This window comes from Bubalus bubalis, chromosome 12 (assembly GCF_019923935.1).
Source record: "Bubalus bubalis isolate 160015118507 breed Murrah chromosome 12, NDDB_SH_1, whole genome shotgun sequence".
In the NCBI taxonomy this organism is placed as follows: domain Eukaryota; kingdom Metazoa; phylum Chordata; class Mammalia; order Artiodactyla; family Bovidae; genus Bubalus; species Bubalus bubalis.
The window spans coordinates 66699204-66716812 of record NC_059168.1 but is presented as its reverse complement, the minus strand read 5'-3'; the positions used below and the strand labels follow the sequence as shown (position 1 = coordinate 66716812).

Genomic DNA, 17609 nt, shown 5'->3' with positions numbered 1-17609 from the left:
AGTTTATATCTTTCATTTCACTTCAAGATATGTGCAATGTCTATGGATCCCAAAACAATGTTAAATGATAGTATAATAAAAGTTCTTTAGTTTGTATAGATTTTTCTTTATCTTAATGAAATAATGATGGATATATGAAAAGTCTACAAGATGTCCACTTAATTCTTGTTTGTTACAGTAATATAGAAACATCAGCCCAAATTCTCAACTAATTTATAGGATGAAATTGGTTAAAAAATTATAGAATGTCCACACAAGAAATTATTTTGCCACCACTAAGAATTACATTGTAGAAGAATATTTAATAATAAGGGACAATATTCATGACATATTGTTAATTTTTAATTAAAATATTATTATACTAATTTTGCACTTAGAATAGATATTTCTAAATGTGTATGCATAGAAAAAACTGGAAGAATTGAGGATTTGTAGCTATTTCTTCCTAATGGGATAATTTTTATTTTCTACTTTCTGATTTTTTGCATCCTCCAAATTTCCTACCATGTTCCCATATGGCTTTTGTAGTCAAAATGTTCATACCCATATAATGTAAAATATTCTAAGAAACTATCATTTTATTACTAAAAGCTTTTTAAAAAAACTTTTTATATCTGAAATGAGTTTTGAATTTTATCAAATTCTCTTTTCAGCCATCTCTTTAGGGGATGTGTAATTTTTCTCATTTGACTTCTGGATCTTGACTTATTGGCTTGATACATTAATAGGTTTCCTAAAATATAAGCCACACTTGTCATCCTTGAAGCAGCTTTACTAATTTAACCCTGAGAGGATTCTGAGTTTCCTCCTCCCAAGGTAAGGGAAAAAAGTTAAGACCACCAATAAATTTATTTTACCCTTTGACATCAGTTTATGCTTTTACAAAACAACTTTTTACATGTGCTTCATATAATCCTGTGACAGATAACTGTCTCATTTTACAAAAGAAGAAAGAGGGGTCTAGAAAAATTAAATAATTACATGGCAAGATGGTAGTCGAACCAAACATAAGCTCCCCCCACTACACCTCAGTGAAGTAAGTCTCACTGAGCTGCCCTATCTGCTAATTTCAGAAGGCCAACACATTGCTATCTCCCTCACTCTTCGCAGATGGGAAGACTTCCTGACTCACTATTAATGCACTAGGAACTCCATCTTAGCTTGTAATTGCTTGACTCTGATGGGGTCTGTTTGTCAAGTGAAGAAAGTCTGGTTTCTACACACAGGACACTGATCAAGAACTCAGTCAGTGGTGGGGTCTCCAGCCCCTCTCCAGCCTCTGCAGGAACAAACACTCCCTGCCCTCTGGGTGGAGGGCCAACCAGGCATTGCCGATGTGTTACAGAGCCTCAAGCCTGCCCTTAGAGAGAACTGTCCTCTTCCAAAAGAAACGTCTCGTTTCTTTACATACCCTGTCACCCACTTCTAATATCTTCACCCTTTTGGGGGACTTTTTCCCTGCCTCCAGAAGGTTCTCGAGTCTGTTCTCCCAAGTAAACCCTTTCCAGCCAAGCCTACTCTTTCACCTCCACCACTCTAGGAGAGGGTGTCCAGCCCTCCTGGTTGCTTTGAGACATACAGTTAACACCTGGGGCTTCTCAGATGTCACTAATATCTCTTTTTGCTCTCATTTACCACAATGGCCATGAGGCCGGAAGAAAAGACCCAAGCCCAAGATTTAGGATCAAAGTCCTCTCAAGCCCCATCCACTCCACCTGGAAATCCCGTTTACTGTACTTTCAAAGTATACCAGGCAATCTGGTCATTTTCCTGCAGCCCCCAACTCCTATTGAGATTTTAAACATTATAGCCTCTCATCTAAATCACCCTTATGCCTCTCCACTTCCGCCTTGGATCTATTTTGGACCATGGTAGCCAGAACCATCTTTTTACAACACACACCAAGAATGACCCCTTTCTGCTGGAAACCTTGTTAGGCCTCCCATTTACCTCAGTATGAAGGCTCAAGTCCTCACAGAGGCCTACCGTGTCCTTTGCAATTTGCACCCCCACCTCCTGCTCTTTCCTCTCTGACTTCATCCCCTCTGATACTCTCATTCTCTAACTCTTACATCCCCACTCTGCTGTCCTTGCTATTTCCCACACATATCAGACACACTCTACCTCAGGCCTCAGGGCCTTTGCATTGCCTGTCCCTGCCACCTGGAGTGCTCTTTCCCCAGAGATCTGCCTGGCCAATTACCACTCCTTCTTAATCTTTGCTCAGATGTCCCCCTCTTCATGAAATCATCCTGACCACCCTTCTTGAAATACTACCAAGTCCCTCAAATGACCAATCCCCCTAGCCCACTCTATTTTTTTCCTCATAGAAATAGTCATTTTCTAACAAACCACATACTTGTCTTAATGATTATGTTTATTTTCTGTCTTCCCCACCCCATCTTCTAAGTTCTACATGGCAGGGTTGTTGTTGTTGTTTTTTTTTTTAATCTGTTTTACTCACTGGGGTTATTTCAATTCCCCAAAACACTGCCTGGTGCAAAGTAGATGCTCAACAAATACTGATTGAACAGACAAATAAATCAAAGCCTCAGATCAATTTTCCTGAACCCAAATCCACTCTCCCTGAGCCCTTGTGCTCTGCATCACCATCAAGACCACGCTGTCACGGAGTCTCCTTCGCTGTTCGCCTGAAACTATCACAGCATTGTTAATCGGCTATACCCCAATACAAAATAAAAAGTTAAAAAGAAAAGACCGCAGCTGCCAGGCTTGACTTAGTGCTGTGTTTAGGAAGAGCCCCAGTGATCATCTTGGGGCTCCGTGGAGCATCATCACCCTGTCATCTCTGAAGCCCAGTTTATATTATCTTGACAAGGCTGAGAAAGACAGAGAAGTCCTTTCGAATGGACAGGATGTTATCCTAGTGAGAAGCCCCCTGTGAGTTTGTAGGAATCTCCGGCTGTCTATCCGCCTCCCACGCCTGGGAGGGGACCGCTGTAGGAAGAAGGTGCAAAAAGCCTGGTTGGTACCTGTGGCTTTACGTCCTCCTCGTCTTTGTAGTAATAGAGCTGCTGCGCCCTCAGCACGAAGTACCTCTGCTGCCAGTTTCTCACGATGGACCTCTGCTTCTTCAGCCAGCCCATCTTGATGGGCCTTTCCAGCGGGTTGGGGGTGGATGCAGGGTGAAAGGCCGCCATCTGCTCTCCGGTCATCACGCTCCTTGACCGAGCTGTGGAGAGGGACAGACAGGCGGGCTGACCTGGGCTGTAAGCAGTGTGCAGGAAGGGCCCGGGAGGCACTGGGCCCCAGCCTGGCCGGGCTCAGGGCTCCAGATCTGCTGCAGAGAGGATGCCCCGGGACCCAGCGAACCAGCCGAGGGGCCCACTCCCACCAGCGCCGGCCCTGGGGCTCTCCACCCGCAAGGTCCGGCAGCTGGAGTCTGCTCCCTCCTTCTACAAAGCCAGAGATTGGCTGGAGCCGTCTGAAGAGGAAGTGGCCGCAGCATCTGACAAAAGGTGCTTCCTTTTTCCTGCGTGGGAGTCAATATCTGACAAGAGAGAGGAGAAAATAGTGCCTCTTGCTCTCAGGGTTCAGGGTGAGTCCCACGCAGCTGCAGAGCCCCCAGAAGCTGCCTGACTTCTTCCGTAGAAGGAGTTGCTGTGTTCCCCAGCCTCACTGTCTGGTTCTGCCCTGCCCCGGCTGCCCCCAAAAGCCCCTCACCCCTGACCTTACAGCCACCACGCAGGATGTGGGCACCTCCCAAATCCTTCTGCCCAGAGTTGTCAAGTGCTTTCTGTCCCCCTGCCCACTGGGCGAGTTCACAGCCCTTTCTGCTGGACCAAGGGCCTTCTGTGGCTGCCTTCCCATTACCCTTTCGGTTGGGTTGCCCCTCCCATGTGGCTGACAGCATACAAGCATTTGAAAGGAACATGAGTCTGCCAACAGGACACAGAAGCAGAATTTGAATCCAGACCCTTCAACCCACAGCACTGTGTAGTTTCCTTTTGCTTTCACAGGAGAGCTCTGCCTGTCATCAGATTAGGTCCAGGCGCCCACAGCTTGTCTCCATGGTAACTCCCACTGAGGATAACTCTCTCCTTCCCTCCTTTCCACAGCAATTGGTCAGCCAACCTGGGGTCCCCCGCGGGTCAGAACGTCCTTTCTCTGTTTCTCCCTTCCTTGTTTCCCAGCTGGTTCAACAGTGCCCTTAAAATCATGTTGGCGCTCCCTGTCTCCTCAACTTTGTGCTAAGTGAACTCTACCTGTCAGTCTGCAGTGTCTGCAGTCTCCTCCTTGCTGGAAGAAGTCTCCATCTTATAATCCCTTTGTCCAGCTTTTGTCAGTCCCCAGAACGTTCATGACGTCGCTGAACTAAGCCAGCTCCTCTCTCAGCCCATCTCATCTCACCTGGTTAAAGACTGGTTTTTCCTTTCTTGGATCTTTCAGCCTGGATACATCAGGCAACTTCTCTGAGCCTGTTTCCTCACTTGTTAAACTAAGATCATCATAGCCCCTATTCTATGGAATTGCTGTGGAGATTAAATGAATATATATGTATGTATGTATGTGTGTGTATATATATATATATACACACACACACACACCACTTTGCACAGTCCCTCCTCCAAGGTGAACAAATGTCACTCATTATTTTTATCAACAGATGACTTTACTTCCTACTTTGAAAATGGAGATCACCATTGAGGATCTCCTAAACTTCCCTGTTCATTTCAAAATGTTGCTCCATCATCAAACCTTCCTTCTTCCTTCATTCCCACCTTCAGTGCATTGAAGCAACAACTTCTCTCATGGCTTTTGATTCCCTGTTGGTTTTTCATCCTGTATTTCCGTTCACGACATGCTTTCAAATACCAGAATTGTATACAGCATTACAGAGTCTTTCTTCCACAGACCCTAATTGGATCCAGAGTTATCACCCTATTTATACATTTCATCCTGTATTGCTGTCTGAGATGGGCTCTTCCCTAACTAGGCTTCCTTGACCCCACAAAGGGCTGGGTTCCTGCCACATACTGTCATTCCCAAGGTGCAGCTTGCAGCATCACCCCTTGCCTCTCACCAGGGACTGGAGAGATCAGCCTATGTTGTACACCAGGACACAAGACATACTTAATTCACCTCCTTTGCACAGACATCATAACAGTGCAGATACCCCATTGTAGTAAAAAGTAACTTGACATTCTGATGACAATTTAGCAGCATGCTAGCCACACATTTGCTTTATATCCATGTGTCGTGGCATGCCAGTTAAGGATTTTATCTTAGATCTTGCTCTTCCCTTTACTGCTGTCTTCAAGGTCTTCCATCTGTAACTCAAAGAACAGCCACTCTGGGGCTGATCACTTGCTCTAAGGCTGTTTCAATGATCCGAGGGAACCAGAGGAGGGTTTGGGGAGGAGTACCCAAAGGGAGGAGGGAATTTGAAGTGTCTCTCTAGGCCAGAGACTGTCACTTGGAAAGGCTCACATTTGTACTAGAAAGAGGGCAGAAGTGGAAAGAATGGTTTGTACTCAGAATTTTGGAAGAAGACTGAAGACTGAGGGATTCTGACGGATGCACAGGGATCTTCTCTCACCTCAATAGCCTCTGTATAGCCCAGCTCAATGGGACTCATGTGATCATTCAGCTGAAGCAGCACCAGACTTGGGAGGGATGGCATCCCTCCTAGCAAGTGCTTAATGAGAAACCTTCATATGGCTTCTAGGATGGTGCCACTAAAGGCAGCCTGTGCAGGAGAGCAGGGAATCGGGTGGGTGCCATGTGGTGGTTCTGAAGACTCTGGTCTCCCCAGACTCAGGCTACACCCCACCCCCGCCAAGAGATCCACAGAAACTGTTAGAACTCCTCCAGGAGATAGGAGAAACCAGAGGACTCCAGAAGCACTGACGAAGTAGGAGCAGTGGAGCAGGACCCAAAAAGACACTGGAGACTGAAGAGAACCAACTCAGTGAAGAAGAATTCAGATGCTGGGATAGCTCTGGGAAATTTTTCATGCTCTGTAGTGGCAAAAACTGTGACAGTTGGACCATAAAGAAGGCTGAGTGCTAAAGAACTGATGCTTTCAAACTGTGGTGCTGGAGAAGACTCTTGAGAATCCCTTGAACTGCAAGGAGATCAAACCAGTCAATCCTAAAGAAAATCAACCCTAAATAATCATTGGAAGAACTGATGCTGAAGCTCCAACCCTTCGGCCACCTGATGCAAAGAGCTGATTCATTGGAAAAGACCCTGATGCTGGGAAAGATTGAGGGTAGGAGAAGGGGGCGACAGGATGAAATGATTGGATGGCATCATTGACTCAACGGACATGAGTTTGAGCCAAGTCCGGGAGACGGCAAAGGACAGGGAAGCCTGGTGTGCCACAGTCCATGGGGTCACAAACAGTCGGACACAACCGAGCAACTGAACAATAACAACAAAAGTGGCAAAAACAGCAGTAACAGAAACAAACATGCAAAGCTCCACACCTTCCCCAAGAAGCATCCGTGCATTATAGAATAGCCTGGCAAAGGAAGAGTAGATATACGAAGCTTATATCCTCAGACTTGGTTAAGAGGGGTCTTGATGTCCTGGTGGCAAGTAAGTGACCACTTTGTCCGCACGTGTGGGATCTAGGCCTTGGCTGACCATCTGTTATATTTCAGAAATGATCACATTCACCCATACGTCTATCAAATGTGATGTGAGTTGGGGCACTGGGCCATGAGTACAGATGATTCAGAACAAATTCGCACTGCTAGAATCAGGCCCGAATACTGGGGAGATGATAGCAGAGTTTCTGATGAGACAGTAAAGAAGCCGGGGCTCCTTCTGTCCCACATCAGAGCTGTCTCCCATCTCGGCCCTCAGTAAGGCCCCTCAGCCAGCCCGTTCATCATGAGATGAGTCAAATACCAGAGAAGAAAGCCTGATGGGCCCTAAGTTGGACTTAGTTTTAACTACATTTCCTGATTTTTTCCTTCGAACAGTCTCTCTTCTCTGTGGGTGTGACTTGTTCCTGATTAAACAAAGAAATCTGTTACTATTTATGGGAGCTGTTTCTCATAATAAAAATAATAAGTGTGATAAGTTTTGCTTGTAAGCCAGTCATCACATACTACTGCATACTCCCAGCCCTTCAGGCAGGAAGTCTGAGCTGGATTGTGGGTTGGAGAGGAGGTGGTGAGTGGCCAGTGAAGCAAGGTGGGCAGTTGGAAGGCAGTTGTTAAAAGTTTACAGAATACTCTAGGGATGTGGGAAACCCACCTTTCCTCTCATAGATAAAGAAAGAATAGGCCCCAAGACCTGCACTGGCCAGTAATATAGTAACCACTTGTTATGACTGGCTACCTACATCAAAATGAATTAGAATAAATTAAATTCAGTGCCTTGTTCACACCAGCCACATCTCAAGTGCTCAATAGCCCATGAGGCTCATGGCTAGTAATAGACAATATAGAGTATTTCCATCATCACAGAAAGTTCTATTGGTTGGCATTTCAAGCAGGAGATGAAACAGGCCATAACAGTGGGAGTATCATTTCATCAAATAGAGAAATGAAACTGGAGGGTCCAGACAAGAAGTGGCTTCTGATGGCAGAGTTAGAAGTTCAGCCTTGATCTGAGAGGTTAGAGGGAGCCAGCTCACCTACCTGAGCAAGAGAGGTCTGTGATAAAATAGACAAGTGATTTAATTGAACTGAATAGGTTGCACTCTAGTCTGCAGGCGAGGGAGGGCAAGATGAGACAGAAAAAAAGACACAGAAGAAGTGCCATATTCTCAGTGATGAAGTTTCTGCAGTAGAAGTTAGCTGTTTTTTGCCCCAAATTGGAATAAGAAAAAATTAAAGGAGGAAGTTTAAACAGAGAAGTCAGCTGGGGAGGCATTATCACTTCCTTTCTTTATCTTCTCATCGTCTGACCCCTCCCCCTCCAGATAATCAATCACAAAATCTTCTAAGGTCTACTTCACAGATGTTTCTTCCAACTTCTCTCAACTCTGCATCTGTTTAGATTCTATTTTAGAAGCTGTGAACATGTGAGTGAGATGGGAATAGTTCGGTCAAAGCCAGAAATCTCTGAAGATATTTTCTCAATATGTTGATCTGAGCAGTGCATTAGTCTGGGAACCTTGTTTAAATAAATTTGAAAAGGGAGTAGAATTTAAATGGCCACCCCCCACACACCCTCTCCTGAGCTGTGGACTCATCTACCCAACTGCCCACATGTACCACCGTGAAGATCTTAAGGTCATGTGTTGCTAGTTGAATTTAACCACTTCCTCCCCCATCTCCCACCCATTCTTCGTGTTGTGCAACAGACACATTCAAACCTGCTTTTCTATGGTTTGTTGTGACTGACCTCTTCCCAGGAAACCAGCCAATCCAGAAGGCTGCTCCATTCCTACATCCTCACAATCAACAGCTTTCTTTCTCTCTGATCCCTCCTCCATTTTGGGGGGCCCATTTATCCTCTCCCTGGATTTCTGCAATAGTTGCCTGACTTGTCTCCCTCCCACCAATCTCACCTCTAACCCACTGATAACATTGTTTATGACATGGATCTTCTGAAACACAAGTCTAACCATGTCACTCTTTGACCTAGAAGCCTTCAATGGCCCTCCAACATCTTTATCCCAAAAGATGAAGGCTAAACTACCTACCATGGGATTCAGAATCCTTTGTGATTCTCCTATGGTGTTTCCTGCCCTTCCTCCATACCCATCCTGAACTTTATCCATGACAATATTCTAGTCTCTCTGCTGGAATATTCTCCCACCCATCCTTAGCCACCCCCAGTTGGACCTCTTGGAATGTTCTTGTTCATCCTTTAAGACTTCTGGCCACACCTCCCACAAGAAGCCTTTTCAGCTCAGGCAGACTGAATCAAGCCCTGGGCTCTGGTCTCTCTTAGCTGGGGATACATGTCCTTCAAAACACTTATCATGCCTTCTGGTCCTTTTCTTATTCTGTCTTCCCTCTCTACTTGAACTCTAAGAGGACAGGCGTCAGCCTATGTCTGCCTCTTAAAACGTGGGCATTAAATGGAAGTCATAATTGTTAGCATTATTATCATAGTATAGATTTGATTTTATATTAAATGAGAGAAAAGATAGAAGTGATGAAAGGAAAGAGATGAAGGAAGGAAGAGGGAAGGAGGAAAGGAAAAGGGGAAAACTAACTGGACAGTGTACAATATTCTGGGTACAAATCCAGAGGTCTGAATTAGGATGATGGCAGGGGAACAGAGAGCATAGGAGAGGTAGTGGTGAGGTGGATCACTGGAGCCCCACACCCGGCTGAACAGGAGGTGGGGGTGAGGTTTGAGGTTTGAGTGGCTCAGGTGAGGGGGCCTTCTCCATCCATTCATTCTATGCATATTGGCCAAACACTTGGCACAGACTGGAAACAGGGACTGGATCTGGGATCTAAGATCAGCTAGACACAACCCTGCCTCCAGATAGCTCATAGACCTCAGAGGCCCTTTTGTAGATGCAGGGAAAGAAGCAGAGAGCATGGTGGGTTGGAATGGGCAGGAAAGTCCTGTTCTGGGTGTGATGAAATATAAGGGTGGGCTGGTGATTGCAGCCATGAAATTAAAAGATGCTTACTCCTTGGAAGGAAAGTTATGACCAACCTAGACAGCATATTAAAAAGCAGAGACATTACTTTGTCAGTAAAGGTCCGTCTAGTCAAGGCTATGGTTTTCCCAGTGGTCATGTATGGATGTGAGAGTTGGACTATCAAGAAAGCTGAGTGGTGAAGAATTGATGCTTTTGAACTGTGGTGTTGGAGAAGACTCTTCAGCGTCCCTTGGACTGCAAGGAGATCCAACCAGTCCATCCTAAAGGAGATCAGTCTTGGGTGTTCATTGTAGGGACTGATGTTGAAGCTGAAACTCCAATACTTTGGCCACCTGACACAAAGAGCTGACTCATTTGAAAAGACCCTGATGCTGAAGGCAGGAGGAGAAGGGGATGACAGAGGATGAGATGGTTGGATGGCATCACCGACTCAATGGATATGGGTATGGATGGACTCCGGGAGTTGGTGATGGACAGGGAGGCCTGGCGTGCTGTGGTTCATGGGGTCACAAGGAGTTGGACATGACTGAGTGACTGAACTGAACTGAACTGAGAGCTTTTGACTTCCCCAGAATTCTGGTTTTGACAGGTGAGGCCTATGTGTTCAGAAAGAGGTTATTGGGGGAAAAGAGGTATAAGTGAAAGGATGTGAGAGTCTCCTATCTGGAAAGTAACATAACAGATGTTCAGAAATCAAGGAAAAGGCTGACCAGGGGAGACTAGCATTGAGGGAAACATTTTTAAATCAGGGCACTGGAGATCAACTTAGATACAAGGCAGAAAAGTTACTGTTTTCCTTCTCTTTACAGAGAGCTTGCACTAGGTGTAAGTGTGGAAGAAGGGAAGTACAGCAAGAAAATCCAGTCTCCCCAAGAGTTTAATGATGGAGCAGGGGCTGCTGCCTGGAAGGGATGTGAAAGGAGAGGCTGTCATTCCACGCTAAGCAAAGATCCAGGGCCAGTATTGGCCCATCTCACACCCCTGGGCCAGGAGCTGTCCTGGAGGACAGGATAGTACCCCTGGAGGGATGGATGTAGCCACTCGCCAGCTAACAGCTTCATGAGAGGAGCACTGGCTGGGTTTCAGCCCTGATCACTCTTTCTGCCAAGACTCTTGACCACACACTTACACAAACGTCCATGTTCTGTTAGAGGACCCTTAAGGGTACGAGTACTGTTCAAAAGCAAGAGGTCCTTTATAAAGAAGTGTTTGAGCTTCTGATCTCAGTGTTCACTTTCAGAAAAGCATATTTGGCTGTGTAGGTGATCAAAGGCCCCATGGCTTGAAAATAAACATCTCTTTTTAAATTTATGTTTTTATAGAAGCCTAGTTGAATTATAATGGTGTGTTAATTACCATTGCACAAAAAAGTGACTCAGTTACATATATGTCTGTGTATGTGTGTTAGTCACTCAGTCATGTCTGACTCTTTATGACTTGATGGACAGTAACCACCAGGCTCCTCCATCTGTGGAATTCTCCAAGAAGAATACTGGAGTGGGTTGCCATTCCCTTCTCCAGGGGGTCTTCCTGACCCAGGGATTGAGCCCAGTCTCCTGCATTGCGGGTAGATTCTTTACCAACTGAGCCACCAGGGACTCATGTGTCCACATTCCTTTTCATATTCTTTGCTTTTTCTTTAAGGTTTATAACAGGATATTGGATATAGTTCCCTGTGCTATACAGTAGGACCTTATGTATCCATCCTATATTTAATATTTGCATCTGTTAACCCCAAACTCCCAGTCCATCCCACTCCTTCCCCCACTATCCCCTTAGTATTCACAAGTGTGTTCTCTATGTCTGTGAGTCTGTCCCTCTTTTGTAGATGGTTTCATTTATGCCATATTTTAGATCCCACATATAAGTGATATTATATGTTATTTGTCTTTCTCTTTCTGACTTACTTCACTTAGTATGATAACCTCTAGTTGCATCCATGTTCCTTCAAATTGTATTATTTTCATTCCTTTTTATGGCTCAGTCTGAATTTGGCAATAAGGAGTTCATGATCTGAGCCACAGTCAGCTCCCGGTCTTGTTTTTGCTGACTGTATAGAGCTTCTCCATCTTTGGCTGCAAAGAATATAATCAATCTGATTTCTGTGTTGATCATTTGTTGATGTCCATGTGTAGAGTCTTCTCTTGTGTTGTTGGAAGAGGGTGTTTGCTATGACCAGTGCATTCTCTTGGCAAAACTCTATTAGCCTTTGTCCTGCTTCATTCCATATTCCAAGGCCAAATTTGTCTGTTACCCCAGGTGTTTCTTGACTTCCTACTTTTGGATTCCAGTCTCCTATAACGAAAAGGACATCTTCTTGGGGTATTAGTTCTAAAAGGTCTTGTAGGTCTTCATAGAACCGTTCAACTTCAGCTTCTTCAGTGTTACTGGTTGGGGTGTAGACTTGGATTACTGTGATATTGAATGGTTTGCCTTGGAAACCAACAGAGATCATTCTGTCGTTTTTGAGATTGCATCCAAGTACTGCATTTTGGACTCTTTTGTTGACCTTGATGGCTACTCCATTTCTTCTAAGGGATTCCCGCCCACAGTAGTAGATATAATGGTCATCTGAGTTAAATTCACCTATTCCAGTCCATTTTAGTTCACTGATTCCTAGAATGTCGACGTTCACTCTTACCATCTCCCGTTTGACCACTTCCAATTTGCCTTGCTTCATGGACCTAACATTCCAAGTTCCTATGCAATATTGCTCTTTACCGCATCAGACCTTGCTTCTATCACCAGTCACACCCACAGCTGGGTATTGTTTTTGCTTTGGCTCCATCCCTTCATTATTTCTGGAGTTATTTCTCCACTGATCTCCAGTAGCATATTGGGCATCTACCAACCTGGGTAGTTCCTCTTTCAGTACCCTATCATTTTGCCTTTTCATACCGTTCATGGGGTTCTCAAGGCAAGAATACTGAAGTGGTTTGCCATTCCCCTCTCCACCAAATTCAGACTTAAATTGAAGAAAGTAGGAAAAACTCAGATATGACCTAAATCAAATCCCCTATGATTATACAGTGGAAGCGAGAAATAGATTTAGGGAACTAGATATGATAGATAGAGTGCCTGATGAACTATGGACGGAGGTTCATGACATTGTACAGGAGACAGGGATCAAGACCATCCCCATGGAAAAGAAATGCAAAAAAGTAAAATGTCTGTCTGAGGAGGCCTTACAAATAGCTGTGAAAAGAAGAGAAGTGAAAAGCAAAGGAGAAAAGGAAGGATATAAGCATCTGAATGCAAAGTTCCAAAGAACAGCAAGGAGAGATAAGGAAGCCTTCCTCAGTGATCAATGCAGAGAAATAGAGGAAAACAACAGAATGGAAAAGACTGGAGATCTCTTCAAGAAAATTAGAGATACCAAAGGAACATTTCATGCAAAGATGGGCACAATAAAGGACAGAAATGGTATGGCCCTAACAGAAGCAGAAGATATTAAGAAGAGGTGGCAAGAATACACAGAAGAACTGTAGAAAAAACATCTTCACGACCAAGATAATCACGATGGTGTGATCACTCACCTAGAGCCAGACATCCTGGAATGTGAAGTCAAGTGGGCCTTAGAAAGCATCACTACGAACAAAGCTAGTGGAGGTGATGGAATTCCAGTTGAGCTATTCCAAATCCTGGAAGATGATGCTGTAAAAGTGCTGCACTCAATATGTCAGCAAATTTGGAAAACTCAGCAGTGGCCACAGAGCTGGAAAAGGTCAGTGTTCATTCCAATCCCAAAGAAAGGCAATGCCAAAGAATGCTCAAACTACGGCACAATTGCACTCATCTCATTCGCTAGTAAAGTAATGCTCAAAATTCCAAGCCAGGCTTCAGCAATACGTGAACCGTGAACTTCCAGATGTTCAAGCTGGTTTTAGAAAAGGCAGAGGAACCAGAGATCAAATTGCCAACATCCGCTGGATCATAGAAAAAGCAAGAGAGTTCCAGAAAAACATCTATTTTTGCTTTATTGACTATGCCAAAGCCTTTGACTGTGTGGATCACAATAAACTGTGGAAAATTCTGAAAGAGATGGGAATACCAGACAACCTGACCTGCCTCTTGAGAAACCTATGTGCAGGTCAGGAAGCAATAGTTAGAACTGGACATGGAACAACAGACTGGTTCCAAATAGGAAAAGGAGTCCATCAAAGCTGTATATTGTCACCCTGCTTAGTTAACTTATATGCGGAGTACATTATGAGAAATGCTGGGCTGGAAGAAGCACAAGCTGGAATCAAAATTACCCGGAGAAATATCAATAACCTCAGATATGCAGATGATACCACACTTATGGCAGAAAGTGAAGAGGAACTCAAAAGCCTCTTGATGAAAGTGAAAGGGGAAAGTGAAAAAGTTGACATAAAACTCAGCATTCAGAAAACTAAGATCATGGCATCTGATTCCATCACTTCATGGGAAATAGATGGGGAAACAGTGGAAACAGTGCCAGACTTTATTTTTGGGGCTCCAAAATCACTGCAGATGGTGATTGCAGTCATGAAATTAAAAGATGCTTACTCCTTGGAAGGAAAGTTATGACCAACCTAGATAGCATATTAAAAAGCAGAGACATTACTTTGCCAACAAAGGTCCATCTAGTCAAGGCTATGGTTTTTCCACTGGTCATGTATGGATGTGAGAGTTGGACTGTGAAGAAAGCTGAGCGCCGAAGAATTGATGCTTTTGAACTGTGGTGTTGGAGAAGACTCTTGAGAGTCCCTTGGACTGCAAGGAGATCCAACCAATCCATTCTAAGGGAGATCAGTCCTGGGTGTTCATTGGAAGTACTGATGCTAAAGCTGAAACTCCAATATTTTGGCCACCTCATGCAAAGAGTTGACTCATTGGAAAAGACTCTGATGCTGGGAAGGATTGGGGGCAGGAGGAGAAGGGGACGACAGAGGATGAGATGGCTGGATGGCATCACCAACTCGATGGACATGAGTTTGAGTAAACTCCGGGAGTTGGTGCTGGACAGGGAGGCCTGGCCTGCTTCGATTCATGGGGTTGCAGAGTCAGACACGACTGAGCGACTGAACTGAACTATGGCTCAGTATAAGGAATAAATATCTTTGTGCTTTTTATTTCATGTCTGCAGGTGCTAGAGCTATGAAGCAGTTCTTGAGACAAGGACCATGTCTTATTCATTTGGTATCATGAAGGAGCACCCTCACTGTGTCTTGCTCAGAAAAGCTAATTGGAAGTAACAAAGAGAGAGGAAGAAAGTGTATGTGTGTGTGTTAGAAGGAGAGAAAATAATGTTGAATAAGGCTCAGCAGGTAAAGAATCCATCTACAATGCAGGAGACACAGGAAGCGGGGGTTTGATCCTTGGGTCCAGAAGATCCCCAGGGGAGGAAATAGCAAGCCATTCCAGTATTATTGCCTGAAAAAAAAATCTCATGGACAGAGAAGTCTGGCGGGCTACAGTTGAAAGAGTCTCAATGAGTCAGACAGGACTGAGCTACTAAGCCTGCACACAGGCAGAAGATTCATAGGATATGTTCTCTTTAACAAAGAAACTTATATTGTTTAAATTAATCAACCAGTAAAATTTCCTGGGCATTTCCTATGTGCAGAGCATGGTGCTAGGTAATGTGCAGAGTTTAAAATATAGAGGAAACCCTCTAAATTAGTGAACTCAAGACTTACGAGGCTTCAAACATTTGCTGTGCAGCCTGGCACACAAAAATACATTCTACTGCACCCTGATGTCTTATAGTTGACTCCACTCTGACCTAGTTATTGGTGGACCAGAGCCCTCTCATATTCCTCTTTTATAAAAAAGGGGATTCATTATTGATCACAAACCGCAAAGTATGAAAAGACAGAAGTTCAGGCGTGAGAAAGTAGATTCCCAGGGACAGGGATTTTTATAAATTTTTTTCACCAGTCTAACCACACCTCCTAGAAAAGCATTTGGTCAACTAAAGGTTGTCAGCAAATATTTCTTGAGTGAATAAAATAAATATTTTAGTGAGAAATGTGAGTCATCACCAGACGTTGTATATATTTGCAAGCAAGGGATTTCTAGATATGTTCACTTGTGCCCACGCAGTCAGAGCAGCCAGGGAAGATGGAATCCCTGATGTGAAAGATCCACACAAACAGTGCTGTATTTAGCGAGGTCTTAGCTGTGCCAGCCACCGTGCAAGCACACTATCAGGCTCAAGTCCAGCGTGGCTGAACGCTCACCCTGTGTCTTCATGGAAAGCTCTAGATTTTACAGACCAGGAACTGGAGCTCAGAGAAGTGAAGTGACTGGTCCAGGTACACAGCAAGAAATCTAATTTCAAAGCCCCAAATCCATACCTAGGCACACAGGCCATAGAGGCACATGTGCTGTGCACGAAGTTGTTTCAGTCGTGTCCGACTCTTCGTGACCCCGTGGACTGTAGCCCGCCAGGCTCCTCTGTCCATGGGATTCTCCAGGCAAGAATACTGGAGTGGGTTGCCCTTTTCTTCTCCAGGGGATCTTCCTGACCCAGGGATTGAACCTGCGTCTCTTAAGTCTCCAGCATTGACAGGTGGGTTCTCTACCACTAGCACCACCTAAGAGCCCACAGAGAGGCACATATTCTAGTGGCAAAGAGAGACACCAGGACTGGGAATCGTGTGTAAAAATTCACAGAGCTAGGCAGTCAGAGGGAAGTGAAGAGGAGACGGTTCCCCGCCCATCGTGGGAGACACCTGCCTTGGCCTCCGCCCATCTTGCTGCAATGTTATGTGTAAACCACTCTGTGCTACTTTTTCCGCCCAGCGTAAGCTCTGCAGGGCTCAGCAGGCCTTGATGAAAGAGCGATGGGGAACAGTAGCACTGAAAGTGCCACCCGGCACCAAGGCGGTGCTGACCCCCACGGGAAAATGGACATATTAGGCAGTCCTGCTGTGCCTTACTGGAGCACAAGCTCCTTTGAGGAGACCTGAGCAGAGCCCAGGGGCTGAGACCTGGGAAGTAGGAACTTGGAACCAATCCCAGGGGGCCCAGCACTCAGCGCACAGGGCAGCTCACAGCGGATCCCCCACGTGGCTGAGGGGGCAGCCCTGGGAGCCGTGGGAAACAGTAGCCCCTCATGGCTGCCTCCTGGAGATGGTCACTAGGGGTCATTACACCATTGCCTAGACCCTCCATACACCCTGCACACACACCCACACACTCATACACACCCACACACACTCACAGTCACCCCCTACACACTCATACATAGCCATACACATTTGCACACACACACACTCACACCCACCCCTTCTACACTCATACATAGCCACATTCGCGCATGCACACACACACACTTACACTTACCCACACACATATACTTCCCACACTCACACCTAAACTCACACATCCGTCCGCACTCACATACAGTCACACCCCCACCCACACACTATCCTGCCCACCACACATGCAGACCCTCAGCTATCCAGTTAACAGACTGTGGGAAGACAGCTTTCCTAGAAAAAAAATGACGTCTTTTAACTTCAGAACCTCCAGGTCCACTTTTTCTCCCCCTCTTCTCTTTTCCTTCTCCAAGGCAAACTGACCTCTATTTTGAAACACCCACTATTCATGGAGGTGGGGAGCTTTAAAAAATCTTTCCACTTTCAAAACCTGGCATTTAGACTTTAGAATACATTTATCCTGTGAGTACTCTCCTGGAATTTTGTCATAAATTCTGTTTCATTTTTAACTTTGGCTTGAAAAATCTTTGCTCCACCCCCACCCCTGCAAAAGGTAAAGAGATGTAAGACCGAGGACAGCTCTGTGCACCCAGAATGAAGTCACATGGGTCTACCCAGGACACTGGCCTTGAGACAAATTCACAAGACAGAATTCAAAGAAATACCTAAAGTTGTTCCTTGAATACCTGCCTCCAGACCCAGGACCTGAGCAGGTTTAATGCTCCTGTGTTCTATAGCTCAGAGACATTCATTGTTTGACAAGTGAGGCTTTCAGTCTAAAAAAGCAAACTCTGCCTTGCAAAGGGGCTTAACACACACAGCTACGTCTTTTGTAGAAATAGGTAAGAATGTGGTCTCCATAGATTACGAAG

General features: G+C 45.0%; 1 protein-coding gene across 7 annotated transcripts in view; it reads right to left on the bottom strand.

The window, feature by feature from the left end:
- ARHGAP25 (Rho GTPase activating protein 25) overlaps positions 1 to 17609 on the bottom strand; it is a 91251-nt gene that overhangs the window by 43818 nt on the left and 29824 nt on the right. For all 7 annotated transcript variants that reach the window (XM_025261265.3, XM_006042761.4, XM_044926079.2 and 4 more), the window contains exon 2: positions 2994 to 3193. In XM_025261265.3, the coding sequence (XP_025117050.3) occupies positions 2994 to 3193 (200 nt within the window). The remainder of the gene's footprint in view (positions 1 to 2993; positions 3194 to 17609) is intronic.